This window comes from Oncorhynchus clarkii, chromosome 21, assembly GCF_045791955.1.
Source record: "Oncorhynchus clarkii lewisi isolate Uvic-CL-2024 chromosome 21, UVic_Ocla_1.0, whole genome shotgun sequence".
Lineage (NCBI taxonomy): Eukaryota > Metazoa > Chordata > Actinopteri > Salmoniformes > Salmonidae > Oncorhynchus > Oncorhynchus clarkii.
The window spans coordinates 24295288-24322003 of NC_092167.1; the positions used below are offsets into that span (position 1 = coordinate 24295288).

Sequence of the window (26716 nt, forward strand, 5' to 3'; positions counted from 1 at the left end):
CTCCTCCCTATAGGCAGTCTCATCGTTGTCGGTGATCAGGCCTACCATCGTTTTGTCGTCGCCAAACTTGATGATGGTGTTAGAGTAGCGCTTGGCCATGCAGTCATGGGTGAACAGGGAGTACAAGAGGGGACTAAGCATGCACCCCTAAAGGGTCCCGGTGTTGAAGATCAGCATAGCAGATGTGTTGTGGCCTACCCTTAACACCTGGAGGTTGCATGTCAGGAAGTCCAAGATTCAGTTGCAGAGGAAGGTGTTTAGTCCCAGGGTCCTTAGCTAAAGTGATGAGCTTTGAGGGTACTATGGTGTTGAACATTGAGCTGTAGTCAATGAACAGAATTCTCACGTAGGTATTCATTTTGTCCAGGTGAGAAAGGGCATGGTGGAGCACAATAGAGATTTCATTGTCTGTGGATCTTTTGGGTCGGTATGTGATTTGGGGTGGGGTTTCTGGGATAATGGTATTGTGATCCATGACCAGCCTTTCAAAGCACTTCATGGCTACAGATGTGAGTGCTATGGGTCGGTAGTCATTTAGGAAGGTTACCTTGATGTTCTTGGGCACAGGGACTATGGTGGTCTGTTTGAAACGTAAGTATTACAGACTCGGTCAGGGACAGGTTGAACATGTCAGTGAAGACATGCCAGTTGGTCATCACATGCTCTGAGTACACGTTCTGGTAATCTGTCTTGTGAATGTTGACCTGATCACAGTCCTCCAGAACAGCTGGTGCTGTCTTGCATGCTTCAGTGTTGCTTGCCTCAAAGCGCGCATAGAAGTAATTTAGCTCATCTGGTAGGCTTGTGTCACTGGGCAGCTCGCGGCTGGGCCTCCCTTTCTAGTCTAATGGTTTGCAAGCCCTTCCATATCCTGATGAGGATAGGATTCAATCTTAGTCCTGTAATGAGCCTTTATCTGTTTGATGGTTCACAGGAGGGCATAGCTGGATTTCTTATAAGCATCCGTGTTAGAGCTCCTAGTTCCTTGAATGAGACAGCTCTACCCTTTATCCCACTGTGGATGTTGCCTGTAATCCTTGGTTTCTGTTTGGGGTATGTACGTAAGGTCACTGTGCGGACTACATCATCAATGCACTTATTGATGAAGCAGATGACTGATGTGGTACATTCCTCAATGCCATCAGATGAATCCTGGAACATATTCCAGTCTGCTAGCAAAACAGTCCTGTAGCTTGGCATCTACGTCATCTGACCACTTCCGTATTGAGCACTGGCACTTCCTGCTAAAGTTTTTAATTGTAAACAGGAATTAGGAGGATATAATTATGGTCAGATTTGCCAAATTGAGGGCAAGGGACAGCTTTGTACACGTCTCTGTGTGTGGAGTAAAGGTGGTTTAGAGTTTATAAAAAAATATGGTTGCACATTTGACATGCTGGTAGAAAATAGGTATAAAATATGAAAGTTTCCCTACATTAAGGCCACTAGGAGCGCTGCCTCTGGATGAGCCTTTTCTTCTTTGATTATGGCCTTACACAGCTCGTTGAATGCGGTATTTGTGGTAAATAGAAGGCAACGAAAAATATAGATGTATTTTTCATTTCACCTTTATTTAAATAGGCCAGTTGAGAACAAGTTCTCACAACTGCGACCTGGCCAAGATAAAGCAAAGCAGTGCCACACAAACAACACAGAGATACACATGGGATAAACAAACGTACAGTCAATAACACTATAGAAAAGTCTATACAAAAAAATAAATAACAATATGGGGATGAGGTAGTTGGGTGGGCTATTTTCAGATGGGCTGTGTACAGGTGAAATGATCGGTAAACTGCTCTGACTGCTAATGCTTAAAGTTAGTGAGGGAGACATCAGACTCCAGCTTCAGTGAATTTTGCAATTCGTTCCAGTCATTGGCAGCACAGAACTGAAAGCAAAAGCGGCCAAATGAGGAGTTGGCTTTGGGGATGACCAGTGAAATATACCTTCTGGAACGCAGGCTACGGGGGGGGGTGCTGCAATGGTGACCAGTGAGCTGAGATAAGGCAGGACTTTACCTAGCAAAGACTTATAGATGACCTGGAGCCAGCGGGTTTGGCGACGAATATGAAGCGAGGGCCAGCCAACGAGAGCATACATGTCGCAGTGGTGGGTAGTATATGGGGCTTTGGTAACATAATGGATGGCACTGTGGTAGACTACATGGGGATGGGTCGATGTTTTTGTAAATTACATCGCCGAAGTCAAGGATCGGAAGGAAAGTCAGTTTTACAAGGGTGTTTGGCAGCATGAGTGAAGGATGTTTTTTGCAAAATTGGAAGCCGATTCCAGATGTAATTTTGGATTGGAGATGCGAGTCTGGAAGGAGAGTTTACAGTCTAACCAGACACCTAGGTATTTGTAGTTCTCCACATATTCTAAGTCAGAACCGTCCAGAGAAGTGATGCTAGATATGCGAGCGGGTGCAGGCAGTGATTGGATGAAGAGCATGCATCTAGTTTTACTTGCATTTAAGATTAGTTGGTGACCACGGAAGGAGTGTTGTATGGCATTGAAGCTTATCTGGAAGTTTGTAATTACTAAAGGACAAGAAAGTCAAGATATTGGAGTGGCCATCACAAAGTCCTGACCTCAATCCTATAGAACATTTGTGGGCAGAACTGAAAAAGCATGTGCGAGCAAGGCGGCCAACGAACCTGACTCAATTACACAGGAGCAATGGGCCAAAATTCACCCAACATGTTGTGGAAGGCTACCCGAAACATTTGACCCAAGATACACATTTTAAAGGCAATGCTTACAAATAATAATTGAATATGTAAACTTCTAACCCACGTATTGAAAGAAATAAAAGCTGAAAAAAAATATTCTCTATTATTCTGACATTTCGCATTCTTAAAATAAAGTGGTGATCCTCACTGACCTAAGATAGGAATTTTTACTAGGATTGAATGTCTTGAATTGTGAAAACTGAGTTTAAATGTAGTTGGCTAAGGTGTATGTAAACTTCCGACTTCAACTGTGACATATTTTGATTTTAACACTTTCTTGGTTACTACATGATTCCTTATGTGTTATTTCATAGTTTCAAATCTTCACTGTTATTCTCAATGTTGAGAATAGTAACAATAAAGGAAAACCCTTGAATGAGTAGGTGTCCAAACTTTTGACTGGTACTGGATATGCACTAATCATTATTGTTTGGGTTGTTTTAATGTAAAGCATGGCCATTTAAAACACAGCTTGAATGGATACAAAAAAAATATTGAATATCTATTACTGTAATGTGTTAAAACTGCCTTGGGAAATGCACAAAACAAGTGTAGCGTTATATACCAGATCACCACACGAGATCTTGAGATCTTTAGAATCCATCATAATTTGTGGCAGATTCCCTCTTTTGATGATGTCGTAGTTTGCAATTTGATATTTATGGTAGCATTCAACATGCTATATGGATGTGTAAAATGTCAATTTGTTGAAGGAATCATGAGTATTAATCATCCTTATCCCTCCCTCAGGGCAGACGATTGCATCTTTGCCAACCGGAAGCTTGATGCGGCATCCACAGAGGCCAAGTTTCTGCAGGACCTGGGTTTCCGCATGCTCAACTGTGGCCGGACAGACCTCGTGAAACAGGCGGCCAACCTACTGGGGCCTGATGGTATCAACAGCATGAGCGAGCAGGTCCGAGAGATACACACTTACACATATTAGACACACAAGCTTGACATGCACTTACAGTACTTACGTACATACAGTAAAAACCTTTACACACGTGACCAGATTTCTCTGTGAGCTTAAAACCTCTTTAGGAAAGGGGACGGTTGCCCCACTTGGGCAAAAAGCAGGGAAAATGCAGCGTGACAAATTAAAACAAATTATATAAAAATCAAACTTTCATTAAATCACACATGTAAGATCCTCAATTAAAGCTACACTCGTTGTGAATCCAGGCAACATGTCAGATTTTAAAAAGGCTTTTCGGCGAAAGCATAAGAAGCTATTATCTGATTATAGCACAATAGTAAACAAAGAGGGTAGCATATTTCAACCCTGCAGGCGCTACACAAAATGCAGAAATAAAATACAAAACATGCATTACCTTTGACGAGCTTCTTTTGTTGGCACTCCAATATGTCCCATAAAAATCACAATTGGTCCTTTTGTTTGATTAATTCCGTCCATATATATCCAAACGTCCATTCATTTGACCCATTTGATCCAGAAAAAAACAGCTTCCAAAAAACGCAACGTCACTACAAAATATTTCAAAAGTTGCCTATAAACTTTGCCAAAACTACTTTTGTAACACAACTTTAGGTATTTTTAAACGTCAATAATCGATCAAATTGTAGACGGGTCTATCTGTGTTCAATACAGGAAGACAACAAATCATGCTACTTTTCACGTCTTGTGCACGCTCAACAGTGTTACCCAGTTCCTAGATGGCCTACTTCTTCGTTGCACAAATGAATAACCTCGACCAAATTCCAAAGACTGGTGACATCCAGTGGAAGCGGTAGGAACTGAAAACAGGTTCCTAAGAAATATAATCTGCCAATGAGGACTCAGTGAACGGTTAGTCCTCTGGGTTTTGCCTGCTACATAAGTTCTGTTATACTCACAGACATGATTCAAACAGTTTTAGAAACTTCAGAGTGTTTTCTATTCAAATCTACTAATAATATGCATATCTTATATTCCCGGCATGAGTAGCAGGAAGTTGAAATTGGGCACGCTATTTATCCAAAAGTGAAAATACCTTAAGAAGTTAAGTCAAATGTTAATCTTTTTATAGAAGTACCGACTCAGATTCAAAATGGTCTATCATACACTGTAGTTGGAGTAATCATGGGAATGTCATGCTGCTTCAACAGTTTATACACTTTCAGGATACTGCAAGTGGGTGTATGGAAAACTAACAGCTAACTGGACATATTTTGCATGGCTGCTTCCTTGTAAGGTAGCTTAGAGGTTAAGCACATTAGGCCAATAACTGAAAGGTTGCTGGTTTGAATACCCGAGCAGACTAGTTGAAAAATCTGTCAATATGCCCTTTAGCAAGGCACTAAACCCTAATTGCCCCTGTAAGTCGCTCTGTATACTATGAAAGTGTCTGCTAAATGATTCAAGTTAATTTTGTTTTAAAAATGATCCCAAGTAGGAGAAAATGCCCTTGAAATATTTTGCTTAGATTTTCACACTTGCTAGTGAGTTCTTTGTTAATGCCCACTCACCGAAAGACTCTCACTGGAATGACTATCACTGGAATTGTACACACACACACACACGCGCGCGCGCTATAACATATTCGTTCAGGGTCTTGTAAAGCATCTCTTTAATAATACTTCCTGTTGACTCGACCAAGTGACATCTCACCTATGATCATGCTGCGCCCTCGGTGTCAGCCAGTTCAGATGCAGGAGGGGTTCACCAAAACAGCTGATATAACCTAGAGGATTTAGGGAGAAGGGAGAGAGGGATGAAGTGTAGAAGAGAGACTGTTATTGTGTGTGTGGTCTCATCTGGTGTCCACACTAAGTGGCTACAGAGTACGTTAAGGACAAGCAATAGAATATAATGTTAATAGAATATACTTTATGTGATGCAGACACCTTAAGGGTTTTTTAATTAATGCATGTGAGACAGTTTCCATGTACAACAAGACAGGCACACATGGAGAAAAAGAACACAGAACAGTGTAATTACATCTGGTTATGGACACTTTTGCCAGCAATAAAGCTTCCACGGCCTGTTCCTAGGACAGTGAAAATCTGGCAATATCTGCATTCTCGACCCCTCGGTCAGCTCGCTCTCTGAAAGTAAAGAAAACAGCTTATTTTTTTATGGATATGTAAACAATTACACAGATATGACCGTTTAATCTAAAGCAGCAGCCGTTATTTTTAGGATACGTTAATACAGCCCAGTGCTGCTTCCCTGAGATGTCATCTTCGTAGGTGTCCGTTTTGACTTCCTTTGTGTCGGAAAAAAGTTGCTATAAGTACAATTATTTTTGATTGAAAATAAAAAGGTTTTGCTCTCGACAAAAAGACACATGTACCTCCATAGCAATTTGTCTGTGAATATAACCACACCTTCCTACAAACGTGCGTATGTAGAATTCTTGACAGACAACCACAGATGCTGCCATATCCTGCCAGCACGTCCACATGTGAGCGACTCAGGGGCAGAATGATGACGCGTGGAACAGGGATCATGAGATCGGAACAACAATTTGTTGCAAGTTGGGGAGGAGGGCTAATAGCCGAACAATAGACTATTCAACCTTAACTAAAGAATAGTCTGATAACCGAGCTAGGTGTAAAAAAAAACAGACCAGATTTGTCCTAACGACCAAGGGGTAGCTTGCTACTCAATGTAATAAAGTAATGACTTTTCAAATAAGTTACCTTAAACAATATGTTGGCTGACAATTTGTTAGCTATGCTGTCCTTACGAACCACATAGCATATCATTACAGCAGTATGTACCGGTATGTTAGCTAGCTACCTAACGCTAGTTGTTATACATCAAACTTGCCAGTGTATTAACTATAGGCTATCTAACTACCCAACATTTATTGAATTGATTATTCTGGTCATTCTTAGCTTAGCTAAATGGTATACTCGTTGTGCTTTCAAAATGGACATTCGGGTGCTTTCGTAAATTCGTTCTGGCTTTCTATAGGCTGGACAATACAACGAGCCAAAATTCAACCAAGGCTGAATAAACGGCTGATTAAATGGGAACACTAGCACGAGCCCATAGCAAATTAATGGAATTGAACGTTCGCAGAGCTTATTTTGACTGGAGTGATGCTTAGAATTACATAAAAAATGTATCTCTATTTTACCTCTACAATCTGTTCATCGGACGAAACTGGAAAAAAATATATTGTGTAGAAAGTAAACATCCGCACCACAATGGTGTCAACTGCGCTTATGTCTGCATAATGAAAAACTAGGGAAAAAATGTAAACTTAATGAAAAAGAGATTCTCCTGATTAAAATTATGCTCATGTAACAGTTTTGCTTCCGTCCCTCTCCTTGCCCCTACCTGGGCTCAAACCAGGGACCCTCTGCACACAGACAACAGCCACCCTCGAATGTCGGAAACCTGCTGGAACAGTGCCTCAGCAACCTGAAGAGAAGTGGGGAGACAAAGAGAGAGGGATAAAAGACATGATTTAGAGAATTTATCCATAACCACCAAAATGGTGGTAAACCCGTCAGAGGAGGGGGAGATTAGTGACAATATTAATGGTTAGATGAGACCAGGGATGCTGAGGAACAGGAAGGGGAAGGAGTTTCACTGCTGGACCGTGCCGGCGGGACTTAGTTTGGGCAAACACAGAACAGGAGTTGATGTAGCGAATAACGTCCTGCGCAAAGGTGGGCCACCAATACTTTTCGGAGAGAGATCCAACGACGACAGCTGTGTGCCCAGGTCAACAGCCGCACCCTTATCCCCATGGGAATGTAGATGCGCTCAGGAGGACATGTAGTGGGTGCAGGTTGCCTCTTCAGAGCCTGGCAAATGTCCAGATCTACATCTCAGACCACAGGTGATATGACTCGAGAGGGATCGGGAAAGGAGGTCCTCCAGCATTAGGGTGACCAGTTCGTGATTCTCATCCTCGACCATGAGATGGTGGAGTTATGACATTGGAGCCATGGGAGGCCGAGGATGATCTTGTGAGCTGGTGCACTAGTGATGAAGGAAATTTTCTCCTGCTGAATGGACTCCATTGTGAGGGTGAGTGGTCTGGTGATGGTTCCGGATCCTAGTGGCCGATTATCAAGGGCTTGAAACGGAGAGGAGAGGCACAGGTTCATGTAAAGATGTTGCCAGGTGTGCGTAATGATGGTAGTTAGAGCCAGTGATTAGTAAACCGGAGACGTTGAGCGTCTACAGGTCTCACCATATTACCCGTAGGACATTTTTCATCATCCTCCCTCTCTGGAAGGAATTCCTCCTCCACCAAAGCAGTACCGATCAACTCTGACTACTGCTTTGGGATCGCGAGATAACACCTTGATTTCATAATGCTTTGCAATGACGAGTAGATTGACCTTTGTACATTTATCTAGCATTTCCCATGTAGGATTTTCCACAAATTCTTCCAACTTAGTCAATGGCTTTATTAATATTTATAAGACTGTAACTTTCAAATATTATAACCCCTCAAGGTGGATGTCAGTGACAAACTCTACCACAAAAGTTTATTTTGAACACTCAAATATCTCTGCACAGCAGAGCTTCAGAGTAGGCGATTAAAGCCACTACATGGGAAACAAGATCCCGGATGAACCCCCATTTTGTTACGTTCCCCATCATGAATGTCGCTCAAACAGAAGAGAACTAACAAATTCACTAACCAACAGCCAAAACAAAACAGGTGGGGTTTTAGGAGACAGTCATATGTGTGTCCACTGAAAGTTTTCTAGCAACAACAACTAGAACCTAAAAAGACATTCACCATGAGCACCCACTAAGTTTGCCCAAGAAGAGGCAAATAAATGCAAAACCCACAACAAACCTAAAGACAGGAAGCAAACCAGAAAGGTGGAGCGAAACGAAATCAGGGAAATCAGATATAGGACTGTTTGTCTAGAAATAAACACAGGGAGAGCACTCTTAATTAAATAGGGGAGACGCTAGTGTCTCAACTGGCCAATTGCCAGGGGAAATGCAGAGCGCGAGATTCAAATAAAATGCTATAAAATTCAAACTTTCATTAAATCACACATGTAAGATACTGAATTAAAGCTACACTCGTTGTGAATCCAGCCAACATGTCAGATTTTAAAAATGCTTTTCGGCGAAAGCATAAGAAGCTATTATCTGATAGCCTGCACCCATCTGCACCAGCAGTAAACAAATGAGCTAACGCAACGTCACTACAAAATATTTCAAAAGTTGCCTATAAACTTTGCCAAAATAGTTCAAACTACTTTTGTAATACAACGTTAGGTATTTTTAAACGTTAATAATCGATCAAATTGTAGACGGGGCAATCTGTATTCAATACAGGAACGAAATCAAACACGTTCACGTCTTGCGCAACTCACAAAAGTGTCCCCAGTTCCGAGTTGGCCTACTTCTTCATAGAACAAAGGAATGACCTCAACCATATTCCAAAGACTGGCGACATCGTATGGAAGCGGTAGGAACTGAAAATGGGTTCCTATTAAATATCCAATGGCAAAGACAATATAGTGAACAGAGAGGGGGGGAAAAAATCTGAACAGTTAGTCCTCTGGGTTTTGCCTGCTACATAAGTTCTGTTATACTCACAGACATGATTCAAACTGTTTTAGAAACTTCAGAGTGTTTTCTATCCAAATCTTTGACTAATATGCATATCTTATATTATTGGCATGAGTAGCAGGAAGTTGAAATTGGGCACGCTATTTATCCAAAAGTGAAAATTCTGCCATATTGCTTTAAGAGGTTATTAACCACTTGGCTACCCTGCTGCCCCGGGGTAGGCCGTCATTGTAAATAAGAATTTGTTCTTAACTGACTTGCTTGGTTAAATAAAATAGAGTGCTTTCATCAGAAGTTTACAGTTTTTTACTGAGAAACCAATATGAAGTGGATATATAATGTGAATTGTGTAGACCCTAAAATGGACCCTTGACGTACAGTGCCTTGCGAAAGTATTCGGCCCCCTTGAACTTTGCGACCTTTTGCCACATTTCAGGCTTCAAACATAAAGATATAAAACTGTATTTGTTTGTGAAGAATCAACAACAAGTGGGACACAATCATGAAGTGGAACGACATTTATTGGATATTTCAAACTTTTTTAACAATTCAAAAACTGAAAAATTGGGAGTGCAAAATTATTCAGCCCCTTTACTTTCAGTGCAGCAAACTCTCTCCAGAAGTTCAGTGAGGATCTCTGAATGATCCATTGTTGACCTAAATGACTAATGATGATAAATACAATCCACCTGTGTGTAATCAAGTCTCTGTATAAATGCACCTGCACTGTGATAGTCTCAGAGGTCTGTTAAAAGCGCAGAGAGCATCATGAAGAACAAGGAACACACCAGGCAGGTCCGAGATACTGTTGTGAAGAAGTTTAAAGCCGGATTTGGATACGAAAATATTTCCCAAGCTTTAAACATCCCAAGGAGCACTGTGCAAGCGATAATATTGAAATGGAAGGAGTATCAGACCACTGCAAATCTACCAAGACCTGGCCGTCCCTCTAAACTTTCAGCTCATACAAGGAGAAGACTGATCAGAGATGCAGCCAAGAGGCCCATGATCACTCTGGATGAACTGCAGAGATCTACAGCTGAGGTGGGAGACTCTGTCCATAGGACAACAATCAGTCGTATATTGCACAAATATGGCCTTTATGGAAGAGTGGCAAGAAGAAAGCCATTTCTTAAAGATATCCATAAAAAGTGTTGTTTAAAGTTTGCCACAAGCCACCTGGGAGACACACCAAACATGTTGAAGAAGGTGCTCTGGTCAGATGAAACCAAAACTGAACTTTTTGGCAACAATGCAAAACGTTATGTTTGGCGTAAAAGCAACACAGCTGAACACACCATCCCCACTGTCAAACATGGTGGTGGCAGCATCATGGTTTGGGCCTGCTTTTCTTCAGCAGGGACAGGGAAGATGTTTACAATTGATGGGAAGATGGATGGAGCCAAATACAGGACCATTCTGGAAGAAAACCTGATGGAGTCTGCAAAAGACCTGAGACTGGGACGGAGATTTGTCTTCCAACAAGACAATGATCCAAAACATAAAGCAAAATCTACAAGGGAATGGTTCAAAAATAAACATATCCAGGTGTTAGAATGGCCAAGTCAAAGTCCAGACCTGAATCCAATCGAGAATCTGTGGAAAGAACTGAAAACTGCTGTTCACAAATGCTCTCCATCCAACCTCACTGAGCTCGAGCTGTTTTGCAAGGAGGAATGGGAAAACATTTCAGTCTCTCGATGTGCAAAACTGATAGAGACATACCCCAAGCGACTTACAGCTGTAATCGCAGGAAAAAGGTGGCGCTACAAAGTATTAACTTAAGGGGGCTGAATAATTTTGCACGCCCAATTTTTCAGTTTTTGATTTGTTAAAAAAGTTTGAAAAATCCAATAAATGTTGTTCAACTTCATGATTGTGTCCCACTTGTTGTTGATTCTTCACAAAAAATACAGTTTTATATCTTTATGTTTGAAGCCTGAAATGTGGAAAAAGGTCGCAAAGTTCAAGGGGGCCGAATACTTTCGCAAGGCACTGTACATGTTTACTGACCTCAAGGAATTGTGAATTGATAGTCAACAACAATACATCTGCCCATAAGGTAATTTCTGTTTGCTGTCATGTCCAACCGAGACAGTCTGTTCAATTACAATAAGTGCCTTTGACAGGTCAATAAACAGGGCTAAACAATGCTGCTTTTTATCTAGCGAGCATACAATATCGTTGACGTCAATGGATGCAGCTGAGATGGTACTTTGACCTTGTCAAAATACTTGTTAATATGTATTTAGGATATATTTGCTGGTTAAGAAGGAGCGAAGTTGAGAGTTTATCAATGATTCGAAAAGCTTTTATATATGGCAGTAGTTATTTAGGTCGCTAAGGGTTTCCGACCTTGTGATGAAGAAGTACAGTGTCCACACTTTAGGAATACTGAATCCCTGAAATTGGGACCATATGGTCCTGTAAGAGTCACCTCTGCAAGTGACTGTGAATCTGTCACCCCTTTTCTCTCCATCTCTCCCCTCTAGGGGATGACACCACTCATGTATGCCTGTGTGCGGGGAGACGAGGCCATGGTTAAGATGCTGCTGGACACTGGGGCCGACATCAACAGTGAGGTCAGTGCTTCCAAACAATATGTCCCCCGGGAACACAGTGATAAATAAATAGGTGGGATATTGTTGGGATGGTGTGGAGAGAAGCAGACAACCCCTGTCTTGTGTTGTAACATGTTTCTTGTTTCCTTTTTCTTGCATTATTTTACCTGCGTTTGAAATGTGTGTGTAGTGTTGGTAGCATTTTACATTAAGTGCCTACATCCTGCAAAGAAACCTGTTTGTGTTATCGTACAATTGCCAACTCCTTGTCTCTCATTGTCATGCCAAATATCTTTGGCTTTACAGTCAGAGATGAGCAAAGTACTATCTTGTTAAAATCACCAAATACTCTAAAGACCAATGTATCAAAATAAAATACTAAATACTTTAGCAAAGAATTGTTTTAATCCAAATAGTTATTGTATGAATTTTGTATTTTCAAAATACATAATCAATTTGCAAGTACACGCTTTCCCTACAACAACATACTCGGTAATGGTAACACATTTTTGGTTTCAATGGCTACGACTGTGATATGTGTTTGCTCATCTGCCATAGTTGATTGAATCGACTGTAATTAAATCATATCAAGTGTTAACTGGATGCTCCGGTCAACTGTAAGTGCATTTATTGTGAAGTGGAAATGTCTAGGAGCAACAATGGCTCAGCCGTGAAGTGATACAAGCGCACAGAACGGGACAGCTAGAGCGCGTAGCGCGTAAAATTGAAATGGTTTTCCATGGCCGAGCAGTTGCACACAAGCCTAAGATCACCATGTGCAATGCCAAGCATTGGCTGTAGTGGTGAAAAAATATTCTGTAGCATTGAAGGTCCCCAAGAACACAATGGCCTCCATCACTTAAATGGAAGAAGTTTGGAACATCCAAGACTCTTCCTAGAGCTGGCCATGCAGCCAAACTGAGCAATCAGGGGAGAAGGGCCTTGGTCAGGGAGGTGACCAAGAACTCGATGGTAACTCTGACAGAGCTCCAGAGTTACTCAGTGGAGATGGGATAACCTTCCAAAAGGACAACAGTCTCCGCAGCACTCCACCAATCGGGCCTTTATGGTAGAGTGGCCAGACAGAAGCCACTCTTCAGTAAAAGGCACATGACAGAGGAAGCCACTCTTCACATGACAGACAAAGCTACTTTTCACATGACAGACAGAGGCCACTCTAAGGCAAAAGGAACATGACGACTCTTTTCTCTCTATATATCAATGCTGTCGCTTTTGTTGTTGGTGATTCTCTGATCCACCTCTATGCAGACGACACCATTCTGTATACTTCTTGCCCTTCTTTAAACACTGTAATAAGAAACCTACAAATGAGCTTCAATGCCATACAACATTCCTTCCGAGGCCTCCTACTGTTTTTAAATGCAAGTAAAACTAGTTGCATGCTCTACAACCGATAGCTGCTCGCACACTCCCACCCGACTAGCATCACTACTCTGGACTGTTCTGACTTAGACTATGTGGTCAACTACAAATACCTAGGTGTCTGGTTAGACTGTAACTCTTCTTCCAGACTCAAATTAACCTCACTAGTGTAGGGGCACTATTTTCACCTCCGGATGAAAAGCGGGCCCAAAGTAAACTGCCTGTTACTCAGGCTCAGAAGCTAGGATATGCATATAATTGGTAGATTTGGATAGACAACACTCTAACGTTTCCAAAACTGTTCAAATAACGTGAGTATAACAGAACTGATATGGCAGGCGAAAACCTGAGAAATATCCATCCAGGAAGTGGGATGTTTTTATATCTGTAATTTTCTATTGAATGCCATTACAGTATCCATTGACTTAGGACTCAAATTGCACTTCCTATGGCTTCCACTAGATGTCAACAGTCTTTAGAAATGGTTTCAGGCTTGTATTCTGAAAAATGAGGGAGTAAGATAGTGGATAGTCCCCAGACCTGTTTGCTGCTGGTGGCCGAGAGTGTGCCTTTCATGTTTTTCTTTTATATTGACGAAGCTATTGTCCGGGTGAAATATTATTTATTATTTGGACCAGAAACAACCCGAGGATTGATTATGAACACCGTTTGACATGTTTCTACGAACTTTACGGATACTATTTGGATTTTTCGTCTGCCTGTTGTGACTGACTTTGAGCCATTGGATTACTGAACAAAACGCGCCAACAGAACGGAGGTTTTTGGATATAAAGAGGGACTTTATTGAACAAAACAAACATGTATTGTGTGACTGGGAGTCTTTTGAGTGCAACCATACGAAGATCATCAAAGGTAACTGATTAATTTTATTGCTGTTTCTGACTTTTGTGACTAGTCTACTTGGCTGGGAACTGTATGTAATGATTTGTCTGCTGAGCGCTGTCCTCAGATAATCGCATGGTATGCTTTCGCCGTAAAGCCTTTTTGAAAGCTGACATGGCGCCTGGATTAACAAGAAGTTAAGCTTTATTTTGATGGATAACACATATTTTCAAGTTAAATATTTGAATTGCGTATTTTTGTATTTCGCGCACTGCAATTTCACTGGATGTTGGCCAGGTGGAACGCTACCGTGCCAGGTACCCATAAGAATGTAGCATCTACAATCCAAAATTACATCTAGAATCGGCTTCCTATTTTGTAAAACAAATGCTTCTTCATGCTTCCAAACATACCCTCGTAAACTGACTATCCTACCGATCCTTGACTTCGGCGATGTCATTTACAAACTAACCTCCAACATTCTACTCAGCAAACTGGATGTAGTCTATCACAGTGCCATCTGTTATGTCACCAAAGCCCCATATACTACCCACCACCGCAACCTGTATGCTCTTGTTGGCTAGACCTCACTACATATTCGTCTGCAAACCCACTGGCTCCAGGTCATCTATAAGTCTTTGCTAGGTAAAGCCCCGCCTTATCTCAGCTCACTGGTTACCATTGCAACATCCACCCATAGCACGCGCTCCAGCAGGTATATTGCACTGGTCATCCCCAAAGCCAACACTTCCTTTGGCCGCCTTTCTTTCCAGTTCTCTGCTATCAATGACAGGAACGAATTCCAAAAATCAATGAAGCTGGAGTTTTAGATCTCCCTCTCTAGCTTTAAGCATCAGCTGTCAGAGCAGCTTACCGATCACCGTACCTGTACACAGCCATCTGTATAAAGCACACCCAACTACCGCATTCCTAAATTATTAATTACACTCTTGCTTTACATGCACCCCAGTATCTCTACTTGCACATCATCATCTGCACATCTATCACTCGAGTGTTAATGCTAAATTATTATTATTTCGCCGCTATGGCCTATTTATTGCCTACCTCCCTACTCTTCTACATTTGCACACACTGTACATAGATTTTTATATTTTTTTATGTTGTGTTATTGACTGTACGTTTATTTATGTGTAACCCTGTTGATTTTTCCGCACTGCTTTGCTTCATCTTGGCCAGGTCGCAGTTGTAAATTATAACTTGTTCTCAACTGGCCTACCTGGTTAAATAAAGGTGAAATATATATACAGTGGGGCAAAAAAGTATTTAGTCAGCCACCAATTGTGCAAGTTCTCCCACTTAAAAAGATGAGAGAGGCCTGAAATGTTCATCATAGGTACACTTCACCCATGACAGACAAAATTAGAAAAAAAATCCAGAAAATCACATTGTAGGATTTGTAATGAATTTATTTGCAAAATATGGTGGAAAATAAGTATTTGGCTAGAAGGCCGGTGACGTCGAACCGCCAAACACCGCTCGAACAAGGAGAGGGACCGGCAAAAGTTGTGACAGTACTGACTAAAGAGTCTGAATGCTTATGTAAAATGTCATATCATTTTTTATTTTTTATGAATGTGCAAACATTTCTAAAAACCTGTTTTTGCTTTGTCATTATGGGGTATTGTGTGTAGATTGATAAGGAAAAAGTAAAGTAACAATGTGGAAAAAGTCAAGGGGTCTGAATACTTTCTGAATCCAATGTATATACACAGCAAATTGTCCAGTGTTCCCCACATTGTAAAAACATTTTTACGGTAACTTACTGGTTACTGTAAGGGAACACCCCCCTGAAATGGACAAAAATGAATGGGAAGTCATTGGCACTGGACAAACCATATAAACGGTGTCCAATATCACCCAATTCGGCGTCGTTTCGTGTAAAGTTGATTGCAAATGCCATATGGCAAATGCCAGTTGTAACACTTTAAAAATCCAACAGGTGGCGAGCGCGCTCCACCATGGTTTTTCATATTGCAAATGCAACACAAGTCAACATCCAAAAGCAACATTTTTAAAAAGTTAATTTTTTTTCAAAAACTTATCACCCCCCAAAAAAGTGCTTTCTGGACCGTTTTTCGAAATTCTTTCGTTTTTTGTGTCAATTACACATGTATAAGAACTGTATCAACATACTTTTGTCCAAATTTATTATCATAATTTTTTTTTTTTTTTTTACTTGTGCATAAGGTTTTCTCCATTTGGAATATGATTTCATAGGAAGTCAAAAGTCAAAGTCAAAAGTCACTTTTTCTTTGGCCAAATAACATAAGAAATTTGACATGCTCAAAAATCCTTTAGAAATGCACAATTGACTGGCCCGATGAACTCGGGATGGCCGGGCAGTGATAGTTGTTCCCTTCCATCACTCGTTGTGTTTATTTTATTTTATTTTTATTTCACCTTTATTTAACCAGGTAGGCAAGTTGAGAACAAGTTATCATTTACAATTGCGACCTGGCCAAGATAAAGCAAAGCAGTTCGACACATACAACGACACAGAGTTACACATGGAGTAAAGCAAACATACAGTCAATAATACAGTATAAACAAGTCTATATACGATGTGAGCAAATGAGGTGAGAAGGGAGGTAAAGGCCATGGTGGCCATGGTGGCAAAGTAAATACAATATAGCATGTAAAACACTGGAATGGTAGATTTGCAATGGAAGAATGTGCAAAGTAGAAATAAAAATAATGGGGTGCAAAGGAGCAAAATAAATTAATTAATTAAATACAGTAGGGAAAGAGGTAGTTGTTTGGGCTAAATTATAGGTGGGCTATGTACAGGTGCAGTAATCTGTGAGCTGCTCTGACAGATGGTGCTTAAAGCTAGTGAGGGAGATAAGCGTTTCCAGTTTCAGAGATTGTTGTAGTTTGTTCCAGTCATTGGCAGCAGAGAACTGGAAAGAGAGGCGGCCAAAGAAAGAATTGGTTTTGGGGGTGACTAGAGAGATAAACCTGCTGGAGAGTGTGCTACAGGTGGGAGATGCAATGGTGACCAGCGAGCTGAGATAAGGGGGGACTTTACCTAGCAGGGTCTTGTAGATGACATGGAGCCAGTGGGTTTGGCGACGAGTATGAAGCGAGGGCCAGCCAACGAGGGCGTACAGGTCGCAATGGTGGGTAGTATATGGGGCTTTGGTGACAAAACGGATTGCACTGTGATAGACTGCATCCAATTTGTTGAGTAGGGTATTGGAGGCTATTTTGTAAATGACATTGCCAAAGTCGAGGATTGGTAGGATGGTCAGTTTTACAAGGGTATGTTTAGCAGCATGAGTGAAGGATGCTTTGTTGCGAAATAGAAAGCCAATTCTAGATTTAACTTTGGATTGGAGATGTTTGATATGGGTCTGGAAGGAGAGTTTACAGTCTAACCAGACACCTAAGTATTTGTAGTTGTCCACGTATTCTAAGTCAGAGCCCTCCAGAGTAGTGATGTTGGACAGGCGGGTAGGTGCAGGTAGCGATCGGTAAAGAGCATGCATTTAGTTTTACTTGTATTTAAGAGCAATTGGAGGCCACGGAAGGAGAGTTGTATGGCATTGAAGCTTGCCTGGAGGGTTGTTAACACAGTGTCCAAAGAAGGGCCAGAAGTATACAGAATGGTGTCGTCTGCTTAGAGGTGGATCAGAGACTCACCAGCAGCAAGAGCGACCTCATTGATGTATACAGAGAAGAGAGTCGGTCCAAGAATTGAACCCTGTGGCACCCCCATAGAGACTGCCAGAGGTCCGGACAGCAGACCCTCCGATTTGACACACTGAACTCTATCAGAGAAGTAGTTGGTGAACCAGGCGAGGCAATCATTTGAGAAACCAAGGCTGTCGAGTCTGCCGATGAGGATGTGGTGATTGACAGAGTCGAAAGCCTTGGCCAGATCAATGAATACGGCTGCACAGTAATGTTTCTTATCGATGGCGGTTAAGATATCATTTAGGACCTTGAGCGTGGCTGAGGTGCACCCATGACCAGCTCTGAAACCAGATTGCATAGCAGAGAAGGTACGGTGAGATTCGAAATGGTCGGTAATCTGTTTGTTGACTTGGCTTTCGAAGACCTTAGAAAGGCATGGTAGGATGGATATAGGTCTGTAGCAGTTTGGGTCAAGAGTGTCCCCCCCTTTGAAGAGGGGGATGACCGCAGCTGCTTTCCAATCTTTGGGAATCTCAGACGACACGAAAGAGAGGTTGAACAGGCTAGTAATAGGGGTGTCAACAATTTAGGCAGATCATTTTAGAAAGAAAGGGTCCAGATTGTCTATCCCGGCTGATTTGTAGGGGTCCAGATTTTGCAGCTCATTCAGAACATCAGCTGAACGGATTTGGGAGAAGGAGAAATGGGGAAGGCTTGGGCGAGTTGCTGTGGGGGGTGCAGTGCTGTTGACCAGGGTAGGAGTAGCCAGGTGGAAAACATGGCCAGTTGTAGAAAAATGCTTATTGAAATTCTCAATTATGGTGGATTTATCAGTGGTGACAGTGTTTCCTATCTTCAGTGCAGTGGGCAGCTGGGAGGAGGTGTTTTTATTCTCCATGGACTTTACAGTGTCCCATAACTTATTTGAGTTAGTGTTGCAGGAAGCAAATTTCAGCTTGAAAAAGCTAGCCTTGGCTTTTCTAACTGCCTGTGTATAATGGTTTCTAGCTTCCCTGAACAGCTGCATATCACGGGGGCTGTTCGATGCTAATACAGAACGCCATAGGATGTTTTTTGTGTTGGTTAAGGGCAGTCAGGTCTGGGGAGAACCAAGGGCTATATCTGTTCCTGGTTCTAAATTTCTTGAATGGGGCATGTTTATTTAAGATGGTTAGGAAGGCATTTAAAAAAAATATCCAGTGTTGATTTCATCATGTCCATTTGGTGATGTTTTATTCACTATTGAATCATATTGCAAATGCACGTGCATTTGCAATATGTTTCAATGGGAATTTACCATCACGAATTTGGCATGCTCAAAAGTCAAACTATACTTTGCTCAAACTATACTTTTGTCAACTTTTATTATCATAATTTTAATTTTTTTACTTGTGCATAAGGCACATGTTTTGTCCATTTGCAATATGATTTCATAGGAAGTCAAAAGTCAAAGTCAAAAGTCACTTTTTCTTTGGCCAAATAACATAAGAAATTTGACATGCTCAAAAATCCTTTAGAAATGCAAAATTGACTGGCCCAATGAACTCGGGATGGCCGGGCAGTGATAGTTGTTCCCTTCCATCACTCGTTGTGTTGATTTCATCATGTCCATTTGGGGATGTTTTTTTCACTATTGAATCATATTGCAAATGCACGTGCATTGACTGGTCTGATGAACACAGGATGGCCGGGCAGTGATAGTTGCTCCTTTCCATCGCTCGTTGTGTTGACTTCATCATGTCCATTTGGTGATGTTTTTTTTCACTATTGAATCATATTGCAAATGCACGTGCATTTGCAATATGTTTCAATGGGCATTTACCATCACGAATTTGGCATGGTCAAAAATCCTGCAGAAATGTAACATTGACTGGCCTGATGAACACAGGATGGCCGGGCATTGATAGTGGGTCTTCTCTATCGCTCGTTGTGTTGATTTCGTTATGTCCATTTGTTTATGTTTTCTCACTTTTGCAAAGTCACTGTGCATTTGCAATATGGTTCAATGGGCATGTACCATCACGAATTTGTCATGCTATAAAAATCCTGCAGGAATGTGAAATTGACTGGCCCGATGAACTCGGGATGGCTGGGCAGTGATTCTGGTTCATCTCAATCGCTCGTTAGGGTTGATTTCAGAATGTCACTTTGGTGATGGTACCTCACTGTTTAAACATATTGCAAATGGACAAGAGTCACCAGCAAGTCACTGTCCATCAGTCAATTAGATATCATTCTGACACCAAACTGATACAAACTGACACCAAACCCACTTTTTCCAACTCGTTTAGTAGCCAACTATCACATACTTCAGAGCTGGCCCAAAATTCACAACGCCTTCGGTTCAAACCATAAAAAAAAACGTAAAACACGTAGTTACGTTCCAGCTGTGGGTCCAGTTCAGATGTCATGTGTAGGTCTAGCTGAGGCGACCCCGAATCCCAAGTTTCGGCTCGATAGGTCATTTGGTGCCCGAGCAAGACCCTAATTGGTGCTGAAAATCCACTTTTTTCCATGACTTGCTACCAGGTCCTTGAATGAGCTATCGGACAGAAACGTTGGGGTCCGTCTATATGGGCCAAGGCGATCGTAATGCACCTAGTCTTTCGACTCTGGGACATTTCTAAATGTCGTCATTTTCGTGAAGCAAAATTGAATTGAAGTCATTGCAAATGTACGAGGCTGTTTCTCGGTCCGAGAACCTTCTATAGACACCTAACTCACCACGCACTATCGACCTGAGGTCTAGAACAGGTTTCTAAAGTTTCGGAACTCTAGGTCTGACGGTTCTTTAAAAGTTCCAACAAGGTTAACTAATGCAGGCAGTGTATGTCTCTACGCACCCCAATGGGTCCCTCCTTCCAAGCTGTGTGTGTGTGTGATTTAGTTTTCCTTTGAAATTTTATGGAAAAAATGACTGATTTACAGTTCATGGGGGTTGCATAATCACACATACGAAGTTTTGGACAGATCTGACTTTTTTACCCTTCGAAACAGCCCCTGAGACACCAATTATGGCACTTCCGGTTGGCACAGGAAGCTATAAGTCAACACACATCCTCATTGGGGTATGCTTTTACAGAATCCTGAGTTTTAAATCTTACGTTAAGAACTGACTTATTTACACAGGGTTGAATGCACTACGTCTATCAAACTGCAGGCAAGGTATGGGTAAACACTTTTAGGGTGATTTTAACCACTTCCGGTTGGTCCAGGTAGCTTAGAATCGACACAGGTAGACCTCATAGTGGCCTGATGGACTGTTATCGAAGACAGGCTCATAAGGCATTCATAACCCACATAGGCCTGAGGTTGAAATTAGGGGTACAGGCAATGTACTCCTATGGGGAGAGAAGTCATTGTAATCTGTGAGATCAAAAAAACCTGTTTTACTGTTAAGGGTTAATGCCACACGGTCAAGGTTAGGCTTGCAAAGATCGGGAGGACCTTAGGAACATTCATGTGGTTGAATTGTCCTTCTAAACCTAACGGTTCCGCCGCTGTCACCCAAAAGCAAATGACGTTGTGGTGCAGGCTTCATTTTGGGCCTACTTTTCTAATGGTCGCTGCGCTTAGACCGAGCGAGCTACGGTCAAGCGGGATATCTCGTTGAACTCGGCACGGCCTAGAGATTATGGTAATGCCATTGCCTGCTCTCTGTGTCTTTAAGCACCGCACTTTTTCACTCCATCCTTGCTGTGTGTGTGTGTGTGAGAGCTTTTCTTTGACATCTGTTGGGAGAAATTACTGATTTACAGTTCAGGAGGGTTACCTAGTCACACATATGACATTTTGGAGAGATGTGACTTTTTTAACCCTTCAAAACAAAACTGTTTGATGTAAACACCTTCTTTTAACTGTTAAGGGTTAATGCCACACGGTCAAGGTTGGGCTTGCACGAATCGGAAGGACCTTAGGAACGTACCTGAGGTCGAATTGTGCTTCTCACCCTAACGGTTCTCTCACTGTCACTCAAAAGCAAATGACATTGTGGGGCAGGCTTCATTTTGGGCCTACTTTTCTAATGGTCGCTGCGCTTAGACCGAGCGAGCTACGGTCAACCGGGATATCTCGTTGAACTCGGCATGGCCTAGGGATTATGGTAATGCCATTGCCTGCTCTCTGTGTCTTTAAGAACTGCACTTTGTCACTCCATCCTTGCTGTGTGTGTGTGTGAGAGCTTTTCTTTGACATCTGTTGGGAGAAATGACTGACTTACAGTTTATGGGGGTTGTCTAATCACACATATGAAGTTTTGAAAAGATCTGACCTTTTTAACCCTTGGAAACTGCCACTATGACACTATAAATAAACTCATATCCTGATTCGGGTAGGCCTTTACAGAATCCTGAGTTTTAAGTCTTTACGTTAAGAACTGAGTTATTTACGGAGGGTTTAGTATGTGTGTGTTATTTCAGAAAATCATAGAAAATCACAAAAATCTCGCATAGCTCCGCAGCACACTTTAAAAAGATTCGTATGAACACCCTGCACCTGGATCAGTAACTGTTGAAAAAAAAAAAACAATCTTTGAACATCATCAATTTGTCATTGTACGATTTCTCTTAAATGACGATAGATAAATTGCTGGTTCCTTTTTTATTGACACCGGAGGCTCCTTGACCTTGACCTGAAGTGGAAAAATAATTTCTCTATTTTCATTTTGGACCTTTAATCCCAGAGAAATGGCCATAACTCAAAAGCCGTTGAGGCCTAGACGCCATCTTGTTCGGGGCCAACTGCCCATTATGCCAAACCTACGCTCACCAAGTTTCGGCTTCAAAATATTTTCAGTTTTGGAGATAAGGCCCCGTCGTGATTCGTGATGTTTTGTACAATTGCAATATGATTGCTTATGCCCTCTTGTGGGATTTTCCGGGACAGTGGAAAAATGAACAAAATTTGATTATTTTATAAAACGGAAACCCGAGAGAAAGTCCGAGAAAGTTTATTTGATGACTTCCCGGTAGGTCCGGCCCTACCGCACGGCCCAACGCCGACCGCAAATTTTACGAACGTTTTCGGACGTCTAGTAAGGGACCGTACATTTGCAATATGGACTTTCTCACTAACCATACAGCAAATGTCAAAATGTTCCCTTAAAACCTCTTCATCCTACCCCCTCCTTTTTCGAACATTCTGTTAAAAATCGCGCAACATTTCAGCGTCCTGCTACTCATGCCAGGAATATAGTATATGCATATGATTAGTATGCGTGGATAGAAAACACTCTGAAGTTTCTAAAACTGGTTAAATCACGGCTGTGACTATAACAGAGCGTGTGTTTCATCGAAAAGCGCAAGAAAAACTGGTCACTGAAAGCTGAAAAAAGTGTCCATGCGCCCCTTTCATGGATTGTTTAAAGGAAACCAAATTTAATATGGACACGGATGCAATTCAGCTTCCACACGATGTCGCCAAAAACGTCATTTTCATTGACAAAAATCCTTTGAGACATTACCAATAGATCCGTCATTCCATCCAGCCTACCTCAATCGATTTTGGAAGATTGAAAAATGGACATTGTTTTCTTGAGTAGCTGCTATTGAATACAGATCGCCCAGTGATCAATTTGATCGCTTATTAACGTTTACAAATACCTAAAGTTGGGTTACAAAAGTAGGTTGAAGTGTTTTGTCAAAGAATATAGGCAACTTATATCATTTTTAAAAATGACGTTGCGTGTTGGAAGAGAGCTTTTTTCGTGAAGCAGACAGGCTATACAAATGGATATTTTGGGCATTCATGGACGGATTTAATCGGGAAAAAGACCAATTTGTGATGTTTATGGGACATATAGGAGTGCCAACAAAGAATATCATCAAATGTAATGAATGTTTTATATTTTATTTCTGCGTTTTTGTGTAGTGCCGGCTACGCTAATTCTTTTGTTTAAAAATCTGACTTGTTGGCTAGATTCACAACGAGTGTAGCTTTAATTCAATACCCTGCATGTGTATTTTAATGAACGTTTGAGTTTTAACGAGTACATTTAGCATTTAGCGTAGCGCATTTGCATTTCCAGGTCCAAGAAGTTAAGGTATGTAAATTCCAAAGACACTTTGCTTTAAAGAAGTGCTTTTTTACAAAATCTCACTGTTTAACTTTTTTATGGCTGCAGGGGCAGTATTGAGTAGCTTGAATGAAAAGGTGCCCATTGTACACGGCCAGCTCCTCAGTCTCAGTTGCTAATACATGCATATTATTATTAGTATTGGATAGAAAACACTATGAAGTTTCTTACACTGTTTGAATCTGTGAGTATAACAGAACTCATATAGCAGGCAAAAACCTGAGAAATTCTTTTTTTCTGGGGTGGCAGATCTTCAAACAAGGTCTCATTGAAATTACAGTGAGATATGGATGAATTTTCACTTCCTACGCCTTCCACTAGATGTCAACAGTCAATAGAACTTTGTCTGATGACTCTAATGTGAAGGGGGGTCGAATGACACAGGAAATATTCACCACTGCCACGAGTTGACCATGAAATCACTATGCGAGCTCACAGGGGAAGCACCTGCGTTCCACCGCTCATTTGAAGTCATTCTAATTCTCCGGTTGGACCGTTTTTCAAGATATATGTAAACAACATTCTAGAGATTGATTCAGTACATCGTTTGACATGTTTCTACTAACTGTTACGTATCTTTTGGACATTTCGTCACAGTATAGTGGACGCGCTTTGTGACTTTGGAATTGTTTACCAAACGCGCTAACCAAGTAGCTAGTTGTACACAAATAACGGACATTTTCGAACAAATCAAGTATTTATTGTGGACCTGGGATTCCTAGGACTGCATTCTGATGAAGTTCATCAAAGGTAAGGAAACATTTATCATGTATTTTCTGGTTTCTGTTGACTACAACATGGCGGCTAATTTGTCTACTGTTCTGAGCTCCGTCTCAGATTATTGCATGGGATTGCTTTTTCCGTAAACTTTTTTTTAAATCTGACACAGCGGTTGCATTAAGGAGAGGTATATCTATAATTCCATGTGTATAACTTGTATTATCATCTACATTTATGATGAGTATGTCTGTTGAAACGATGTGGCTATGCAAAATCAAGTGATGTTTTTGGAACTAGTGAATCTAAATAGCCAATGTAAACTCATATTTTTTAAATATAAATATTAACTTTATCAAACAAAACATTCATGTATTGTGTAACATGAAGTCCTATGAGTGTCATCTGATGAAGATAATTCAAGGTTAGTGAATGATTTTATCTTTATTTCTGGTTTTTGTGAATGCTATATTTCGCTGGAAAATGGCTGTGCTTATTGTGGTTTGGTGGAGACCTAACATAATCGTTTGTAGTGCTTTCGCTGAAAAGTCTATTTGAAAGCGGACACTTTGGTGGGATTAACAACAAGATTACCTTTAAAATGATATGAGACACATGTATGTGTTAGGAATTGTAATTATGAGATTTCTGTGGTTTCTGTATTTTCACTGGTAGTTGTCATATCGAGCCCGGTATTGGGATTGCAGCCTTAACAAGTTAACCAAAGTTTATTTGGAATTTACGGTAAATACTGTATTTTTTTAACACTGGATTCCAATAATAAATACACAACACTTTGCTAGCCAGCATAATGTGACTTGCAGACCTGATGTGGTCTGTAAACCATGAATTTCAGGTCACTGTATGAGGGTAAAACTACGCCCTCAAAATAACAAAATAATGCCTCATGAAGAATGTATTGTATTAAATAATTTGAAAGATGCACAATGCAGAAACTGTTCCACCATTTCCACCATTGCTAAATTCTAATATTTTGCCTAATTTCAGTTTGTGACAAAACAAGCAATTTTTGTGAAGAGAATCATTGTACCATCAAAACCGCTGTGAAATATATTTTCCATAACCAAAAGATTTAGATTTTCAGTTGTTTGAAGCTGGTGTACAAAAACAAAAGTAAAAGAGAAACAAATTAAACTTAAGAACGGGAAGCATAGAAATAGCGCACATAGAACAAATATACCGCTTCTTAGACTTGCTTTTAATAAGAATGACAGATCTATAACACACATTTCTAAGTGTATTTGGTCAGGCCGAAATATCTAAATAACTCTTTACATTATACCAAGGGTGCTGAATTTCAAAAAAAAATTCCTCTACAGTTGTGATGTATTATATACTTAGCATCAAAATCACAAACTGGTTATTTTTTACCTTAATTTAACTAGACAAGTCTTAAGAGCAAATTCTTATTTACAATGACGGCCTACCAAAAAGCAAAAGGCCTCATGCGGGGACAGGGGCTATGATTTTTTTTTAAGAATCACAACAAGAGACAACAATACATAAAGATAGACCTAAGACAACATAGCATGGCAGTAACATATGACAACACAGCATGGTAGCAACACAATATGACAACAACATGGCAGCAGCACAACATGGTAACAGTACACAACATGGTATTAACTTTATTGGGCACAGACAACAGCACAAAGGGCAAGAAGGTAGAGACAACAGTACATCACGTGAAGCAGTCACAACTGTAAGTAGGAGAGTCCATGATTGAGTCTTTGAATGAAGAGATGGAGATAAAACATTCCAGTTTGAGTGTTTTTTGCTAGCTGCGAACTGAAAAGAGGAGTGAATTGAAAAGAGGAGCGACCCGGGGATATGTGTGCTTTGGGTACCTTTAACAGAATGTGATTGGCAGAACGGGTGTTGTATGTGTAGGATGAGGGCTGCAGTATTTGTATTTTTGTATTTATTACGGATCCCCATTAGCTGCTGCCAAAACAGCAGCTACTCTTCCTGGGGTCCAGCAAAATGAAGGCAGTTTATACAATTTAAAAACATTACAATACATTCACAGATTTCACAACACACTGTGTGCCCCCAGGCCCCTACTCCATCACTACCACATATCTACAATACTAAATGTGTGTGTGTGTGTGTGTGTGTGTGTGTGTGTGTGTGTGTTGCTTCACAGTCCCCGCTGTTTTTTCATCTGTTTTTTTAAATCAAATTTTACTGCTTGCATCAGTTCCTTGATGTGGAATAGAGT

General features: G+C 41.0%; 1 protein-coding gene across 2 annotated transcripts in view; it reads left to right on the top strand.

Annotated features, from left to right (window-relative positions):
* Positions 1–26716, top strand: part of LOC139378780 (ankyrin repeat and BTB/POZ domain-containing protein 3-A-like) — a 219250-nt gene that overhangs the window by 144264 nt on the left and 48270 nt on the right. The window contains exons 5-8 of one of the 2 annotated variants that reach the window (XM_071121275.1): positions 3486–3651; positions 11733–11866; positions 15531–15550; positions 23681–23718. In XM_071121275.1, the coding sequence (XP_070977376.1) occupies positions 3486–3651; positions 11733–11866; positions 15531–15550; positions 23681–23718 (358 nt within the window). The remainder of the gene's footprint in view (positions 1–3485; positions 3652–11732; positions 11867–15530; positions 15551–23680; positions 23719–26716) is intronic. The other variant, XM_071121276.1, reaches the window with a different exon arrangement.